This window comes from Podarcis filfolensis, assembly GCF_964270895.1.
Source record: "Podarcis filfolensis genome assembly, chromosome: 1".
Lineage (NCBI taxonomy): Eukaryota > Metazoa > Chordata > Lepidosauria > Squamata > Lacertidae > Podarcis > Podarcis filfolensis.
This window is the reverse complement of record NC_139604.1, coordinates 78,757,574-78,776,768: the sequence shown is the minus strand read 5'-3', so window position 1 is coordinate 78,776,768 and position 19,195 is coordinate 78,757,574. Positions and strand designations below refer to the sequence as shown.

Genomic DNA, 19,195 nt, shown 5'->3' with positions numbered 1-19,195 from the left:
CAAGTTAATATGCAAGCATTTTACAGCAGATGGTCTCAGTCCTTGGCTACTTACGGAATGCCAATTTCAAAAAGATTGTTCTGAATCAGCTGTTTGCCCAACATAATAATGCTGAGTTGTATACACAATTCCATTAGGCAACCACCAGGAGCACACTAAAGGAGAAATAGAGATACATAGATTAGGGGGATCTAGGTAACGTAACACAGGCTTATATCAAGTTCATTCTCCTTGTGCCTCTTACTGCCTCTTAAACTCTGTTCCTGAAAGCTGAAGGACCCTCTGGAACAGTGTGAGAAGTGGCTGCAGGGGGTGGGGGTAAAATCAGTGAAAACTGCTTTCTCCCCACTTCTGTCAGTGGGGTCCCTCTGCTGGATCAAAAGCCTTCTGTGGAATGATGTTGCCCTTCTGTGTGCAGATGGTTAAATTTGTATCCACACCATGGTTGTTTTCTAGATCAGAAATAAGCATGCACAAAATGAACTGCCGTTACCTCTTCCATGCGAAAAGAATGAAAAATGTAGACATAATCTCCTGGGCGCCCAACGAATCTAGGAAAATTCAGAAACAATTACTGGTCTTTTGTTCTGCCTATTTTAGAGGAACAAGGTGTCGCACTCCTCCTGCAACATCTCCCATACATCCAGATAGAATCTTTGGGATGAATTCAGTGGGATGGTATGTCAATCGTTCTCTTGGAGCAAGAATTTCAGCATTGTCTGTCTGTTTGTTTATAGATTGTTCTTTAATAATAATAATCATCCTTCTCTATCCTCCATGTGCTGTTCTGAGGGGTTCCTCTGCCCCACCCCAGAGCCACTTTTGGTTGTGTGGGGAGTATGCAGGAGCAGAAGACAGTGTGTCTGTGTGGCCGGGGGGGGGGGAGAGCACCATTGCACAAACGGATATTCTTGAATGGGCTTCCACCAGTGGGACTTATTAGTTGAATCCAGTTATATAATCTGCAGGGCATGGACTCCTAGTCCTCATTGAGTAGGGATCCTGATATAAATGGGTGAATTTATCAATTTTTGTTTCTCTCTGTTTTTCTTTTTTTTTTAAACTTGAGTTTGGTTCTTCACATTTCTGCATCAATTTGTGATTTTTTGTAGACTCATGGAAATTAATCAGCATTTTGTTGCAATTTTCTGATAATATACACATTTTTGCAAATACAGTCAAACCTTGTTCTGCGTGTGCCTCTGCTTGCGTCCGCTTCGGCGAACGTCTGGAAGTACCGGGTTTGCCGCTTGCAGATAAGTGCTAAATCATGCATGCGCAGAAGCGCTAAATCATGGCGCTTCGGCGTGCATCATTTTCGGCTTGCGGACGGGCCTCTGGAACAGATCCCGTCCACAAAACGAGGTTTGACTGTAAAATTTGCTTAAAAACAATGCATTTTTTCTGTTATTTTCAGTACTATAAGCAATTCTACACACATATTATGCTAATATATGCATTTTTGTACATATTATTGGCAGGCTCCCCTGGATCTCTGGGTCCCAGTAACCTTTCCACTCCCATGCCTGGGCCCTGACTTTATCTCAACAAATGTTCAGTGTCAGCCTAGGTAACTATTAAATATTTAATTGATTTCTCCTGCTACTCACTGGTTCTTGTATAAGGTCTCAGAGTCAGGTTGAAGTAGTAGTTGCAACACTTGAAGTTAAACATTTAATTCACCTTATGCAACTTACTGGTCCTTGAAAAAGGTATTGAATTCACTGCTTGTATAACTCACCGGCCCTTGAAGAAAGCCACATAGAAAATAGGCGTGTAGGCATTGACAAATTTCAAAAGGAAGGCCTTGAAGATAAGACGTTCTTCAAAACTCTTGTCTGTTTTTGGAACCTCTGTGTAAAGAAGATTAATGTAAGAGTGCTTGAAAAAAGCATTCAAATACCTAAATTTTAGAGCCTGTTAAGATTTAAGATTTTGGAAGACTTCTCTTGATCTGTTTAGTTGTTGTTTTTTAAAAAAGAAAGGGTACAACCCGAAGGACCTGTCTGTATGGTGATGGTGGAACTAGAAAACTTCCAGCTTCCAGCAACCCTCTCCATGTCTGGAGCTGCATGCATTGTCCTGCCTAGGTATGGACTACATTCATTGGAAACATCAGCCTGGTCTGATCACAAGAAATGTAACTCAGGGAAAATTCTGTGTTTGATGAAACCCTAAGAAGTTCATGCTCAGCAATAACTGGACACCTCATTTTTCCAGGTCTTGATTTATTGTCCCTATGAAGAAAGCAATGACTGTAAATGAAGATGAATTACGTTACTCAGCTTCTGAAAATGGTTTGGTTCTCCATAGCAAGTGAAGAAGCTCTTGATTAATCTAAGTCCATTTCCCCATTTTATAATCAAACCAATGTTAGTTGCTGAAAGAAGTTCATGTAATAATACCAAGTGATTATTTCATATATATCATTGGCTAGACATGCTTTGTTCTTGGCTGTGTGGCCAAAGTGAAATAATTGTGCTTTTTTAAGACAGGCCATTTAAAGAAACTGTAGCTTTAAGTCAAAATAACTTTTAAGATTTATACCTACCAATCTGGGTCAGCCATCTGGCTATGCAGCCGTATACTTCATCCAAGATTATTATCACCACCAGATTAATAATCACTGCAGTTGCTGTGACAGTTACTCTAACATTAGACCGGCCACCGGGAGTGGAGCTGATGGCTAAAGCTGCTGCAGTGGAGATTCGGTATATTATGACTCCAAAAACAATGGCAAATGTCAGTCCAATCTGGAAAGACAAAAGTAGTATGTCGTAAGAATATGCAGATGTCAGTAAAAATGTCTAGATGTCAGTAATTGTTAAAAGGATGGCCAGATCTAGATTGAAAGGAAATGTTTAACAGTGAAACGTACTAGAGGAATAGTTCTGTCCTAGGGCCCAATTCATGCATCATATTTGTCCTTTGTGTGTCTATGCAGTAGCATTTTTTCAGGTTGCCACCACTGCAAAAATTGCAGTGGCAACATTCAGCTCTCATGTAAAGGAACCAGCTCACACAGGTGTCCATATATAGAAGGACTGCCTTGCTGCAACCCTAGTTGTGGGCCATGCTTTGTCAGAGGTGCAGGTAGTGTGAACCAGTCCATGGTTTTAAAGAAAATTGCTGCTCCTAACTGAGATTATCAAGGCCATTTCTGAATGCTACTGTATCACTTTTCTCAGAAGGTGGTGTAATTCAATCAACAGTGAACCTAAAGGCCATGTAAGCTATAGAGGAATTCTAAACTGCCAAGGAAATAACTAAATCATGGCTGAGAAGCATGTCCACAGTTACACTACATGATAAACTGTGGAAAAGAAAGAACAGCAAGCATACACAACGCCACTGAACGTGACCAATAATTAGCTGAAAGGCTTTGAAATTTCATAGATGGGGGGGGGGAGGTATTGGTCTATGTGTGTGGAATTTGTTTCAATCCTCTTCAAATGTTTATTTGTAAAAAATAACGCAGGAGTTCAGGTAGCATATGGCTGGCCATTGCAAGGACAGAATGCTGGACCACAGAGGTCTTTGGTATGATCCTGCAGAACTCTTCTTATGTTCTCATAATGGGGATGATACAGTAGTCACGACTATCAACTATAAAATCACAAAAAAAATGACTAGTGAAAGTGCATCCCAAAAAATCGACTTGAGAGAAGTCAGCGAGAAGCTTGGTCCTTCTCCAATGTTACAGAAGCTTTGCTCACCCGTTGAAAAATCTTGCATTACACTTAACCATAAACATTTACTAGGTAATACTTACCATGAAAATGATGCTCACAAAATTTGTGAAGTATGCTGGAAAACGATCTTTCCACGTCAGTTTTTCTTTTTCAGTCTATGGCATGAAAGAAAACACAATGACCCTGAGATGTAATATAGCCACATATACTGTAGCGACGAAAGCATTTTCTTTTTAATTTGTGCCGGTCATCCAAACTTTGATGTGTAGGAAAGCAATCAAATGCATAACTTGATAGTAGTGCAAAGACACAGGAATGGAAATAAACATTTTAGGAGGCAAACATCAGAACAGTGTGGAGTCAATTCAGTTAACTACAACTATATAAAGGGGTCAGTATATCACAATATTTATTTCAAATTGAGCTAGTTTGTTTATCAGTGTTATGAGGCCAAGCAATTTTATTTTATTTTTTACAAAAACACAGATTTTTAGGGATTGTCAAAGCACATTTATCTCTGTCTCTATTTTAGTCTATTTTATATTGGCCACTATGAAAATCCCCCCCCCCCTTCAGAACATTGCTATGCGTTTATAACAATGCAGAAAAGTTAAGATACTTTGTGAAAGTTTCATCACTCATGAAAATCCATTGTTTGTGGGAAAAGATGAATGCGATACTAAATAAGTTGATTAAAGAATGCAAACGAGGAGTGTGCTTATTTGGCTTGTCTTTTCTGTTTCAAGTCAGAGGAACAGGAGCTACTTTCCTGAATATGGTAAAATTTAGGAAACTGGTACTGAGGCAAGCATATGGAACAATATACAGATATACTGCAGATGATCTCAAGGGCAAGACAGCATGAACTGGGCCAACATGAAACATGATGTGTGTGTGGATATGTGTTTGCCAAGAAAAATATGGTCAATAACATGGTCAGCGATGTGGAATCTCAGCGCCATGGTGCCTTGATACTCGTCAAACCAGTCTTGCCTGCATTAGTTTACAGCTGCTCAGTCTCAACTAAGATATGCTGTAGTTCCTTTAAAAGCCCCGTAGCAGAAGGACAGAATGAAACCACTGCATCTCCCATCCTATCCATCCACTGGCTCCCTTCTTCCATCCTTTTGTTCATTTTATTTATTAAAAGTATTCATGAATTGCCTTTTCTGCTCCCAAGGCAATATACAACAACTAGAAACAACACATTTTTTAAAAAAACACAAATTAACAAAACAAAACCATCAAGAGCCAGGTGGAACAAAATAGTTTTTAAAGTTAGGCAAAGATAGGGACAACTTTGTGGCCCCCCTAGGGAAGGAGTTCCACAAGCCAGATGCTGCTATATAGAAGAGTTTCTGTCCTGGGCTTTTCACCTAGGAGCCTAGTTGTTGCCCCCTACATTTGGCAAGGAAGAAAGGTGACAAAAAGAAATGGTGGAGAAACAGAATGGGAAGCAGAGTGGCAGCACCTTCTCCTGATGTTACAGGGCCTTTAAAGGTTTGGGCAACATCTTTGGGCTCAGATATAGTAACATTAATATCTGATCATATCTTGTTTATTTTCATGGTCTGGTGAGTGATCACCGTTGTATTTCAACACACTGTGTCATGGAGATTATTTGATTTTTTAAAGCCTGAAAACAGGGAATGATGTGTTAATATTGCGATGTCATATATAATTACAGAAGGCCACTTCAAGAACAACAAGCATTTAATGTCACATGCATGTCACACGCATGCTGTCTGAGGAAAAACAAACAGCCGCAGGCAACTCTGCCAAGCATCTGGCACGTGCAGAAGTGCCACACCAGTCAATATGTAAGGATTAACCATGCAGTGCCATTCCAAACAAAGAGGAGAACCAGTCCCAACAAGAGTGCTGAAGAAGGGGGCAGGGGGAGGGGGGAAAATACGTATATGTGTATATTAGACAATAAACAGACAAAGTTTGGAAAACAAATCAATTTGTGTTTTCTATAGTTATTCATAGTTCAGAAAGTTTCCACAAATTTGAATGAAATGTACCAATTTCACCCCAGCCATGACTCTCTTAACTCTTTGTCGCCATTTGTTGGCTGCCTCTTCCGGCAATTGCGGGCCCTTCTGATGGCATTTGAAGGAAACAGAAAAGGGTCATGCAATATGGTTGTTACAAAGCATTGACTCATATAGGCAAATAAATCAATACCCTCAGCAAAATATGGACACGCTACAGCTTAAAAACAAATAGAAGCTGCCTTTACTTGTTATGGGCCAATGCTATGTCTTCTGAAATGAAGTAAATTACTATAAGGAAGAAAGTACAAAATAAAACCACAGGAAAATGACCAGTGTTATCTAGTAAAACAACAACAACAAAAACAATGCAAAGGATAAAAACGGATCTGTATTATTTTAAGGTGTCACAATATGTGTCAGACAAGAGTCTGATCTCCTTCATAATGAAAGTTATCAGCAAAATCCCATAATATTTTCTAGTGGGATGACTAGTCATTTAACTAACCAATGACCTGGAGTCAGGAATGAGTAGTGAGTTTGCAGGTAGAATGAACTTTTTCAGAATGGTGGAACCCAAAGGAGATTGTGGAGAAACCAAGAAGGATCTACCTGCAAGATCTTTGCTTTTTTAGTTCATTTTTGAGATAGGGTGACTGGAATGGAATACAGTATTTCAATCATGTTCACACCATAGATGTACATTAAGAACATTGGCAGTTCCTGCCCCCACATCCATGTTAACTACAATTTAATTCCCCCTCACCACCACCACCAATGTTGCATACTGAATAAAAGTTTTCATCTAGCTATTCATCATAAACTGTGAATTTCTTGCTTGGCTAGTCGTACCACTCTATCTCCCATTAGTACATAAAAATTACTTTCACTCTTGTTCCAATTTGCATCACTGCATACACACTTACAATGAAATTTAGCTGCCAATTTGTGGCCCACTAGCCTAAGCAGTTTGGTGTTGTTTGCAAACTTGAGCAGTTTACTCCTCTCTGCTGTTGAACCATATGGTTATAAATTTATAACACCTGTCCTCTTATTCCATGCCTGCTAACTTTTATTCTCTCCATATGAACCAACTCAGACCCTGTGATCATCATCCAAGGCCCTTCACTGTGTGCCTCCTCCGTGAGAGGACTGGAGGGTGGCAACCTAAGAAAGGGGCCTTTTCTGTTGGTGGCGCCTGCTTCTGGGATGCTCTCCCCAGGGAAGCTCGCCTGGCACCTTTGTTACATATCTTCAGGTGCCAGGAAAAAACAGTCTTCTTCTCTCAGGCCTCTGGCTAATTAAACAATCTATGGCCTTTTAAACTGTGGGCTGGAGGTATTGTTTTTGTTTGGTACTATGGTATGTATTTTTGTGTTTTTATATTGTAAACCTTGTGAGCCTCACATGGAGGGTGGTATAGAAATCTAATAAATAATAACAACAACTTTACACAGGAGCATTTGGTGAGGGAGTTCTCTGGCTCTCACAAATTCTGTAGTAGTTGATTTTTTATTTTTTATTGTGCCAGATCTACACCTTTACAGACTACTACATACCATGTGGCACATAGAAATCTGTATCAGTGAAAGTGCATCAAATGTCTGTTTTTCTTCTAGAAAACCAGGACTGTAGTTGTTGTACAGAAGTTTGGTTGCAAAGGAGCTTAGAGATGTTAGAAAGGGGAAACATTTAAAATGTAAAATTAAGGACTTGAAAATTAGGTAAATCATTCCATAAACCAGTTTGGGTTTCTGCACCCCTGGTTTTAAACTAGAATCACGCTGAAATTAATGTAACTAAACTGTTTTAAACCCATGGTGAATTAGAATGTGAATTACATGCTTACGTTCTGATCCTGAAGTGACAAATATCTGCAATGGTACACACAGGGCACTGATATATAATGGCCTCACAGATGGGCCATACTCATACCAATCCATGATAAAACCTTACTGTCAAAACATTACATGTATAGACACAAATGTAATTGGTTCAGTCGCAGCAGAAGTGCCTTCATGTTTAAGCAAATAATCCCCAAAGTTGAACTTAACCTACTTCAACTTCACCCAGTTCTACAGCAAGTAATATTTATGTCTGGCAATGGTTGTTTCCAGTGCAGCACAATTCCAATGTTGATGAGGCTGCTTCACTAGTCTATCTTCACAGGACATCAGGGCAATGCCGTACAGCAAGATGAGTGTTCCTTTTCTGGAGCAGTGGCTCAAATAACTGAGCCTTGCAAGCATTAACGAAACTGAAAACCCCCACAAATTAAGGTGCCGATTCTGGGGTTACAGTCCAGACACATGATAACCCATTCACAACACCCGTCCAACATATGTAAATCTATTGAAAATGGCATCTCATGTAGACTTGAACCTGGAAAATGAAGAAAGTCAATGGGAAACGAAGCAAGAGAAAATAATTACTAAATAGAAATGGTCAGGGAGGGGGAAGTTTGTGGCTTCCTTGGAAATAACTGGTCTGGGGTGGGAGGGAGGGAGAGAAAATGGTGATTAACCAGATGCAGATCCACTAGGCAACTATACAGTGCAATCTGCCCAGGTGTGTTTGGGCCATTTCGCACATTATACAGAGGTAAGCTTGGATTTGGCACGGAGTGTATATTCAACAGACAGCTGCAGCCAATCACGGCTTTCTTACACGTGTCCCTATACAATACATCCTTCGCTCTAGTCACAGTCTGTTTTTCTGTGCCCTTAAGTACCTAGCTATGGAGGAGGCTGCCCACTGTATTCTTGCATGTAGTCAATTTTCTTCTAATAATAGATTTAAGGCAGGGTCACCTGGAGTGAGCTCATCAAGAAAAAGCAATTCTTATTCTTTTACATTCTAAAAGTAGATCTTTTAAAGTATACCTCCAATTTTCATTCCGGGGGGAAAGACCCAGTTATCAGAACTTTGGGAAACACCAATATAGTGCGTTCAGTTCTGTGCACATATATTAATACTATTTTCACAGGCTTCCGTAATTGTTCTGGCTGCTATTCTATTCACGGACCATGATTTAGGTGTGAGAACGTGCACAGAATAAGGCTGCATGCGCTCCAAGGAATTATTGGAATTTAAAATAATACCTATGGTCACTATGCCTGTGATGAACCCACATCTGTATTAACCCTAGAGAGCTCAGATTATTTTCCTGAAGCAACAGCAGTCTAAACATTGTCGGACCCCAACTCTCACCAGCACCAGCCAGCATGGCCAATAGTCAGGGGTGATGGGAGGTGTAGTCCCACAACATCTAGAACAGGCATAGGCAAACTCCGGCCCTCCAGATGTTTGAGACTACAATTCCCATAATCCCTGACCACTGGTCCTGTTAGCTAGGGATGATGGGAATTATAGTCCCAAACATCTGGAGGGCCAGAGTTTGCTTATGCCTGATCTAGAAGGTCATAGGTTTCCCCCGTTTGTGTAGCTACCCTCTCTTGCTCTCCTGTCCTTGCTCTCTCTTTTTGGGTGTCCATCTCTATCTGTCTTTCTTTATATGTGAAGTTAAAGAATGGTAATGGAGGTGGAGAGTTGCTGTTTGTTACTGTATGTCATTGTAAATGGGGAAACCTTAACTATGAATAAAAAAAAATCTACATTGTTAGCTTACCTCTTTATTTTTGGATTCTTTCCTTAGTGATTTTTCTAACACTTTAGCTTCATATTCAGCCCTGGGGTGATCCTGCAAATAAGTCAATAGGCTAGTGAGCCATGAAACCCATTTTCTACCCATTCAAATGTTCAAGAACAAAAACAAATAAAGGTTCCAGTGTAATTTAATTTTAAAAAATTAAATGTTAATCTTATTTGAAAAATAAAATGTTAAGAGTTAATTTAAAATGCTTGCTCATGTCATTGCTCTCTGTTGGTGTGCCATTGTAACTAAAGACCTTAAGCTATAATCTGCAATGCTGCTGGCTCAGCTGATGTCCTTGCCTTGATGGTGACACTGCTGCTGCGAGATTGGCTGCGCTCCTCTCCCATATGACACAGCAGCTGCATCACACAGTTAGGGATGGGACAGAGGCAGGATTATGGCCAGCAGCAGTGCAAATCAAGTACAACCCTGCAACAATTTCTCTAGCAGCAAATGGTTTATATTGCATAATGTGCTGATTTGCAGCCTTGCAATTCATTTTAAACTGGAACCTTTCATTTCAGTCATTGCACAGAGGCCATTTGTAAGACGGTTCATCTGAGCTGATGTTACCATAAATGACCCAAGAAGGGGCTGGGACAGCAATAAGGTGGTTTGAGTTTAAGCATTCAGTTTATGGACACCTGAGATGCTCTTTCTTATCAGTTAACCTCATCAGTCTTGCCAAAAGAATGCATTTCAGATTTGCCAAACACACTGGGAAAATATGTGAAAATAATCAGAAGTTGAAGGAATGAGACAGCCAAAAGATTCAGAAAGTGCCTTAAAAATGCATTAGATGGATATGGGAATGGATATGAAAAAGTCCCAACAGGGATATATATATATATATACACAGTATAGGAAGAAAGAATCATTGCAGTGGAAGGAAATCAGATGCTAGGAAAAAAGAATGAGGTGAGATCAGAAGGCATCTTTCACCACTCGACAGATCAAAAAGGTAGAGAAATTTCAAAAAAATAAATAAAAATAAAAATAAATCCAAACCTTGACTGCCTCCTTCAGGAAACCATAAAAAACACAAACAAACATAAAAATTAAAATTACTTCACTGTTGCACAATTCTGCACTGGATACAATTGTTTTTATTCATGTGAATGTGGCTGAAGGAATCAGAAGAGACATGGCTGCATCTTTGGGGAAACTGTCTTCTTTTGCATTTATATTAATGTTAAATTGGTAGCATGAAAGGAAACATATTATTGCATCAAGATGAATGAGTTTAAGTAACATGGTGGTATACAGTCTGGATGGTGACATGTGATTAAACCCTCAATGGAATAAGCAACAACTACATGAAAGAACAGTTGTGCGCTGGATTTCCAGCCAGTGTTCATTTCAATGGGACGAGAAGCTCCTGGGGATTTTGTCTCACACTATTTAACCTCTTCAGTCTTCAGCAGGATTTAAATGCATGCTCAAGAGCTTGGTTCATAGGGCTGAATTAGTGGGACTGGAGTGTGTTAAGTGAAAAGTAAAATACATTCTATTAACAGCAGTTATCTCAGGTCACAGGCTGTTACCATTGCAGAGAACACTGAACATAACCCTGAAAGATATTTGCCACTAGAAGGATACAGTTAATCCTTTCCACTTTCATGTAAGCTAACAACAAGGTACCAAAAATAAAAGAACAGTTGTCTTATGGTATCCATAAAAACATCCTCCCATTGTTATCCAATAGGTTACGTCTCAATCCTAGGTATGCATGTGGGGTTCATGTTAGCCCAACGACATGTTTGCAAGCAAACAACAGGATCAGGGCCTTAGAACACTTTGATGTCACTGAAGACCTTTCAACACAATGGTCAAAAAAATATTAAGGCTGTAATTTATATTTATTCATTTCAATATGTATCACCTTTGATATTGAGGGCATCTGCAGGAAGCAGATGACCCACCTTATATTCCGTTATCCCAGCCCTAAATTAATGATTACACTAAAGTGAATATTTAGTTTGATAGACAAAATTGTGCTTCTGATTATTGGACAGTGTTTTAAACATTTTAATGTAAGCACTGCAGTTGGCAAACATTATCTTTAAAAAGTGGTCTCTCATAAAAGAGGAAATGTCTCTTCTAAGATGATTCCTAGGATGACACACATATACACAACCGAAAAAAAAGTTCTGTATGCATTTGCTTCAGAACCATCGTTTTTCTTCAAATGCAAATTCAGTTGGTTTACTCAGCTCAGATTTGTTTAACTGTAAAGTAAGCCCTCAACTTACACAGGGGTTCTGGTTCTGGGGATCGCACCTAAAGCTGAAATTGCATATTTTATTTTATTTATATATTTTTGCTTGCCGAGTGCATAAAGCTGAACGTGCACAAGTTAAATGCTCATAGGTTGTGGGTTTGCTGTATACTGTGCTATGTTATGCCAAAACTAGCTGTGATTTATGGTAGTAGAAGATCCTCACAACAGTTCAATGGAACCTTGTCTGCTCATCAGTTTTAAAATATGAGAGATGTGACCTCTAACCCTGGAAAGGTAGAGCACACAGTGCAAAAATAAATTTAAAAAGGAAAGTGGAGGGATAGGAAATTTGCAAAATGGGAATGTTTGTTGGAGAGAAGGGAGTAGCCTCAGGGTAAATGATTAAGTAACCTCTCCTTAATCACACCCGTTCTACTCCTGACTTCAATGACCTTGTTTTGGTTAAAATATTTGGTGTGGTTCTAATCTAACACCGAGTGTGAGCAAAACCCACCAACTGAACCTTCCAAAAATAAATTTGAGGGAAGTTGTGGCAAGTCAGAAAAAGAGAAAGCCTTTAGGTTCATGAGCCTTTCCTAACTGCAAGAGGCAGTGATTGAGACATCCAAACAGAAACCACAGAAGTCCTCTTCAGGCATTCAGCCTGAACAGGCAATGGCAAAAACAATGACCAATTTTCCTGCAATAATACGGCAGGTAATAAAAGGGAGGCTTCTAAGTACTCGGCCCGCCAGCTCTTTTGGGACTACAACTCCCATCATCCCTAGCTAACAAGACCAGTGGTCAGGGATGATGGGAATTGTAGTCCCAAAACATCTGGAGGGCTGAGTTTGCTTGTGCCTGGTCAAGCTGAATGTGCTCTGAAACTCCCTTCAGACACGCTGAATGAGCAAATGGTGGGGGTGAAGGAATGGGGCAGGACATGCAGGGGTGTACGTGAGAGGGCTGAAGTGCATGCCTCAAGCTCCCTATACACATTTTGCTCTTGTTTAGGCTACTAAACACCTCAAAAATTTATGCAACTCTGTCTTGTACCTAGTTTAGTGTAGTAACTTCATCCACTGTGGCCCAGTTTGCATGTCACAGCAAACATAGGTAAATGTTGGTCATGAGCACACTTTTCTTAGGCGCTTATGTCCTTCCCGTTTGCATACTGAAGAAACAAATCATGATTCCTAGCTTAGCTTTATGTAGGAACAAGGGACCATGGTTTGTTTTATTCCAGCAAACCCTGATTAGTAAGCTACAGAAAGTGGTTTGTTAGGAGTAAAATGAACAATCCCTGGTTCAAATCCCAAAACTAGGGATTATGGTTTGTTTCCTTTCAGCGTGACCTAGATCGTAGGGTTCATCGTGACATGCGATTGAAACCAGTAACACAATTCTAATTTGGAAGCCCGGAAGTTATTTTATAAATAAAAGCTCACAACTAACACCGATTTCCTTATTAAACTTTTAAAGCAGTATTTTAAGCAGTATTTATTCACTTTTTGAAAATGGAACTGTAAGGGATGGATTATACAAACACTGGATTGATTCACAAACTATTTCTAGGGAAATTTACATTTCAGGAAAAAAATTGAAAAAACTAAACATTAAAACGTAACAAAAGCAAAACAGCAGAAAACATTCTTTCAAAACAATCAACATTTTCCTTTTTGCAGTGCTTAAACTATGTCAGTGCTCTCTAATATTTTCTACATAATTTGCTGTCTTGAATTATTTTACCTTTCAATCAATGTTTGATATGCTGAATATAAGCTATAGTTTAAAAATCTAGGCTCACACAGAAAAGACAATTGAAGTACTTGCCACCCTGCATTTAGGAGAGAATTATTCTCAAAACAGAGCAAATCACACAATTTTTTCTTACACTCCCCCTCCCGTTCTCCTTCATGGGTGTGCTCTCTTAATATGTTTCCTGTATCAAGGGATTCATTTGCAAGCTATATATGTTTTAATGCCCACAACACTAGGCGTGACCCTCATTTTATAGCTCTAACGTTATGCCTCCATGGTAACAAGACATGCTACCGTACTACCACACCCTTCCCAAACTTAGAAATAGTATATGTGCAGGATTTTCCTTTCCAATGGGTCAACAACTAAAAATGAAAGACCATTTGGCAGATGTAACAACCAATGAAACAGCACATAACAAAATTAACTTACTTCCTCTTCTTCAAACCCAGTCAGATCCCATCTGTAGTTCAGACGCATCTGTTTTCTCTTCCAGTGTTCCATGAATGTAGCAGCTGGGTGGTTAAAAGAAAAAAATACTTAGAAGAGCAGGCTAATTCTACCACTTGCTATTTGTTATGGTTTCCATTAACAAAACCAGAGATGGTTACATATGCTATACAGCACACTACTTTCTTTCCTCTCCAAAGATAAATTAAAACATTTCTTTAAAAGCCCAAAGTAGAATGGAAGACCCTACTGCAGGCATGGCCAAACCTGGCCCTCCAGCTGTTTTGGGACTACAACTCCCATCATCCCCAGCTAACAGGACCAACGGTCAGGGTTAATGGGAATTGTAGTCCCAAAACGGCTGGAGGGCCAAGTTTGGTCATGCCTGCCCTACTGCCTTTAAGACTGATGATTGTAAATAATTGTAATTGATTTGATAGCATTGGGTTACTAGTAAGTCTAAACATTAGAGGACACTTAATGCTGTTTTTGCAATTTTCATTTACAAATATTGTAGAAATAAAACAAAATAAAAGTTGCCTTGACTTTATTTACAAATATATAAGCAGTACATAAGATGAGGCACTCCTAAAAGACAGAAGATTCACTATGGCATGCCAGATCCCCAGACAAATGCCTCAGCTCCCATTAAGCCTTCAGCCAACTTACCACTCTTTTTCCTTTTGCCAATTCCACAGAATCTGCCTTCCTCTCCCCATGGCTGTGTATGTGTGTTTCACCTGTCTCAAGCTCTGATGGGGATCTCATTTAAACACAAGTGTTCCCAATTATTCCTGAGCGATTAGCATCCATGGAGGCTCAAGCAACTATTCTGGGCTATTAACCCACAATTTTCAAGAGGGATTTAATATTCAAGCTGTGCAAAGGATGAGGATGGTTCAGATTTGAAATGCCCCCACTTGCAACCAAAGCTGTGGTCCATTTTGTTTGTCAACCCAGACCCATGTTTCCCAAATCTGGATTCATGCTTGAAATGGGTCACAGACCCCTTCTTCTCTCCTGTGCCAGTTCTCCCTTCATAGGCAAAGGGAGGGGGACACTTCAGGGAGTCTAGCTCACTAATAGGCAGGCTGACTGACTGACTGGTTAACTCAGGCATAGGCAAACTCGGCCCTGCAGATGTTTTGGGACTACAACTCCCATCATCCCTAGCTAACAGGACCAGTGGTCAGGGATGATGGGAACTGTAGTCCCAAAACATCTGGAGGGCCGAGTTTGCCTATGCCTGGGTTAACTCTAGAATTTGACATAGTGCTTGTGAGAATGTTCAGAAACTTATAAACCTTTATACGCTTCTAAGCATTTCAATTAAAGCATCATTTCTTGTGCCATCTCTGACACCTGAGATGTGTATTTTTGGAACCTACCTCACTTTTGTGATAGTAACTTGTTTTAAACTGTTTGGCATGTTATATTTTAAATTGTTGAAACCTGTCTTGGGACCTTAGGGTGAAGGGTGGGTATATAGTAGGAGCAATAAATTATTTATTACACACACACACACACACACACACACACACTGCCATTTATCAAAAGATCTCAAGGAGGTGTGCAACTTTAGAAACACATTACATTACATTCCCTTGTTGCCACCCTCTGAACCTCTCCGGGAGTGGAGACACAGAGAAGGGCCTCAGATGACAAGTGCATGGTCCGGGTTAGTTTGTATGAGGAGAGGCAGTCCTTAAGGTATTGAGGCCCTGAGCCGTGTAAGGCTTTATAGGTCAACACCAGCACTTTGAATTGGAAACTGATCAGCAGCCAGTGCAGTTATGCCAGGTTTGGTGTTATATGCTCAAACCGCCTCGTTCTGGTGAGCAATCTGGCCATTGCATTCTGCACCAGCTGAAGTTTCCGAATCGTCTTCAGAGGCAGCCCTGCGTATAACGCATTGCAGTAATTCAACCTAGAGGTTGTTGGAGCGTAGGCCATAGAAGTTATGCTTTCCCTGTCCAGATAGGGGCATAGCTGGGCCACCAACCGAAGCTGGCAGAAGGCACTCCACACCACTGAGGCCACTTGGGCCTCAAGTGACAGCAGCGGATCCAGGAGCACCCCCAAGCTATGTACCTGTTCCTTCAGAGGGAGTGTAACCTCCTCAAGAGCAGGCAATCTTCCACCCATCCAGCCCAGGGAACCTCCTAGTACCAGTGCCTCAGTCTTATCTGGATTGAGCTTCAGTTTATTGGCTCTCATCCATTACTGAAGCAAGGCACCAGTCCAGCACATCCACTGCCACACCTGCAGATGTAAAGGAGAAATAGAGCTGTGTGTCACCAGCATACTGCTGACAACACACACCAAAAGGCTGGATGACTCCTTGCCTCAAACTCTTTGGAGGAAAGGCAAGATATAAATATAAGACATAAATACATGAATTGGAGCACCCACCTGTTGCAGGTTAGCCCCTCGCTTCATGAAAATAAAACTGCAGGGGCAATCTACTATCTGGGTTTCCCCCCTATTCTTTGAAAATATTAATAAAACCTTGAATTTTTGTTAAGCATTTGCAATGAGTGATTACAGGGGAAACCTTCCCGATAAAGTAATTGTCAGCCCGAAGCTGCAATAATATGTTTGGGGCTGCTGGAACCTCTGCATCAATCCTCAATTCCATTACTTGCAAATTTCAGCGGCAGCACTATTTGGGACTTATGCAGATTTCCTTAAGGTGAAATCATCTTAAATCCAAGCACTTCAGCTTAACTGGACAAACGACTTACAAGAAAATATGTAAAGAAGGAAATGTAAAGCAGTAATTGCGCTGGAACCTAGAGAGGGGCTATAATTTCATTTTCAATGGGGACGCTACTATAAAGGAGGGGCACAGCGACAACTCTTAAGCTGCAGCAAACACAGCTTGTGTACATCAATCTATGTGCCACTGAGGTTGGGGAAGGCCCTGGGGACATGGATTTGAATACTGGGAACAGACCAGCACTACACAGTAAATAAGTAATTGTGAAAGAAGTAAGCGTGCTGAGAAAGCCTAACCCCAGGGGAATTGCTCCGAAGTGACTGCTAACAGATGTGATCAACAAGCTGTACTGAGATCCCAGTAAAACCCTGGAGAAAAGGAAAATGGGAGGAACTAGGCAAGGTCTCCACGTATCTTAATTACGCAGCAACAATGGGAATTTGCCAACATATTTTAATCATGTTTTATTCAGTTCTGTTAATCTGTTCTGTATCTCCTGTGCATAAATCTTAGAAACTCATTGCACACTGACATCATAATTATATATAATAAAAAGTAAAATCCTTAAAATGGTGCTTTTGGCTTTCTGTAGCTTGTTGATAGCTTTTCTGGGGATGCTTGGTATACTTGCTGAATGGTACATGCATATAAAGTGAGAATTATGGATAATGAAAGACTTCTCTCCCCCACCCCCCTTTGCTACCAGGAATCCCTCTTTTATAGCGTTAGCTTACAAAGCCATAAAGGAACTGTATCACTCTCTAACATGCAGATATGCTAGGTCCAAGGAGATGATCAGGATGTGTCTTTGTAGCTGGATGTTTGTGTTTGTGTGTGGACCATGCAGTGAAACATTTTTTTTAAACCCTACTCTCCAAACCACTGGTTGTGCATGCATCTTTGTCATGATGTCATGCAACCTTGGCCTCAGAGAACAGAGCACAGCCACAAACCATCAGGCTGCCACTTGAAACCATAGCTCAGTGGGAGAGAACGCGCTTGAGTGCCGAATGTCCCCAAGTACACTCCCTGCACAGCTTCAGCTCAAAGCAGACTCATGGGGAAAATGGGAGCCTCCACCTTAGACCGTGCAGAGCTGCTGCAAGTCAGAATGGATAGTACTACACTAGAGACCTAGAGAGACATACATACCCTTTGAAAAATAAGATAAAATCTTGCCCTGTACCAAGTAGCTCAAAATGACACAAACGTTTCCCTTCCATTTTATACTTGTGAGGTTGGTCTCTTCAAGGTGGACGTGGAAGACTTGCATTTGTCACAGTGATAGCAACATAATTTTTTGAAAGGCTTTAGAGAGCAAATATCAGAGAGGAAGTGTGGGGCAATAACAAGGACTAGGATTTTCATTACTAGATTACAAACTGCAATTTAGTCGGTTAGCTACTGAGCTTGACATTCTATTCATATATACTCCCTAAAAATCTGACTTCCCTTTGCACTAGCTTACAATGCTTAGCTTGCAGCTGAACCACCATGGTTAAAATGACATAAAACACAGAAAACTATTTGGGTCCTCTTTTATGCAAGAGCAGGGTGGTCCAACTTTTCACACAAAGTTGACTGCAACAGTACTTTGACATGAGACCTGTGGGCCACATGCTACTTTGCTGTGCACACGTGAGGAGGGCGGGGCGGAAGCGAGGCCAAAATTTGATGACCCCCAACCTTCATGCTACCTTCCCAAAGCCAATTAAGCAAGTTGCAAGGTTCTGGCAGGGACCTAGAGTGCACCCACCTCCTTCCCAAAGCTGGGAAAGTGCTAACTAGGCTTTGGGAAGGAAAAATGGTGGACTCTAGGACCGTATCAGGGCCCCTCACGTCTCCTTTCCAAAACCCTGAGCCTTGCTTACTCTCAGGCCACATGTTGGACTGCCCTGTGCTAGAAATAGCCAACTTAGCAATGCAGTGTGTGCATGGGTATGTACATACAGACTTCCCAATGTAACCAATGGCAAAAAAATTAAACACAAAGCTGAACAATCCGTCTCTGTAAAAATAAAATAATAAAAAACAAAATGAAGAAGCTCCAAAACTATAACATATAAATAAAAAACATATAAATAAAAAAATTCCAACTAAGACCAACTAAGTTTGTTATTGGTATGAGCTTTCGTATGCATGCACACTTCTTCATAGTGATTTTGAGATACTGCTCTCCACTGTCACAGGAGAAGGAGAGAAGGGTCAAAGTGATGCCTGGCCATATAATTCATGCCAAGCCACATAAAATTTGATAGCATAGTCTCTTCTTTCCCTAAACAAACAAAAATAACAGCAGGAAATATTTTTAGCACTTACGGTTGTGGAGAAAAGTAGCATAACACGAGATCAAAATCTGCTTTAAAAACAGATTGTCCCTACAATCATCCCTGCAACCCAGGATTCCAGAATGCTCTCTGGCCTAAGCCTAGACTAGTCCACCACAGGGCTTAGAGACAATTCTGGAAGGTGGAACACCAGTTTGTATGCAAGTGTAGACATGGAAAGTACTCTAAAATAAGAATCTTTATTTAATAACCATAGGCTCAGCCCAGTTTCTTCTTGAATTCAACAGCTGCAGCTGATGGGATTTCAAACCAACAACAACATGGGGGGGTAATGTTTTCCCACTCTGGTCTATAGGATTCTTTTGACTAATAGACTAGGCAATGGCCACTTCTGATTAGAGGAGTGCTGTTT

At 40.5% G+C, this 19,195-nt stretch overlaps 1 protein-coding gene across 5 annotated transcripts in view; it reads right to left on the bottom strand.

Annotated features, from left to right (window-relative positions):
* Positions 1-19,195, bottom strand: part of ANO1 (anoctamin 1) — a 139,034-nt gene that overhangs the window by 16,631 nt on the left and 103,208 nt on the right. For 3 of the 5 annotated variants that reach the window (XM_083601779.1, XM_083601778.1, XM_083601780.1), the window contains 8 exons: positions 13,759-13,841; positions 9,318-9,389; positions 5,720-5,797; positions 3,773-3,847; positions 2,552-2,753; positions 1,742-1,853; positions 494-551; positions 55-155 (listed from right to left, as the gene is read on the bottom strand). In XM_083601779.1, the coding sequence (XP_083457905.1) occupies positions 55-155; positions 494-551; positions 1,742-1,853; positions 2,552-2,753; positions 3,773-3,847; positions 5,720-5,797; positions 9,318-9,389; positions 13,759-13,841 (781 nt within the window). The remainder of the gene's footprint in view (positions 1-54; positions 156-493; positions 552-1,741; positions 1,854-2,551; positions 2,754-3,772; positions 3,848-5,719; positions 5,798-9,317; positions 9,390-13,758; positions 13,842-19,195) is intronic. The other 2 variants (XM_083601781.1, XM_083601782.1) reach the window with 1 other exon arrangement.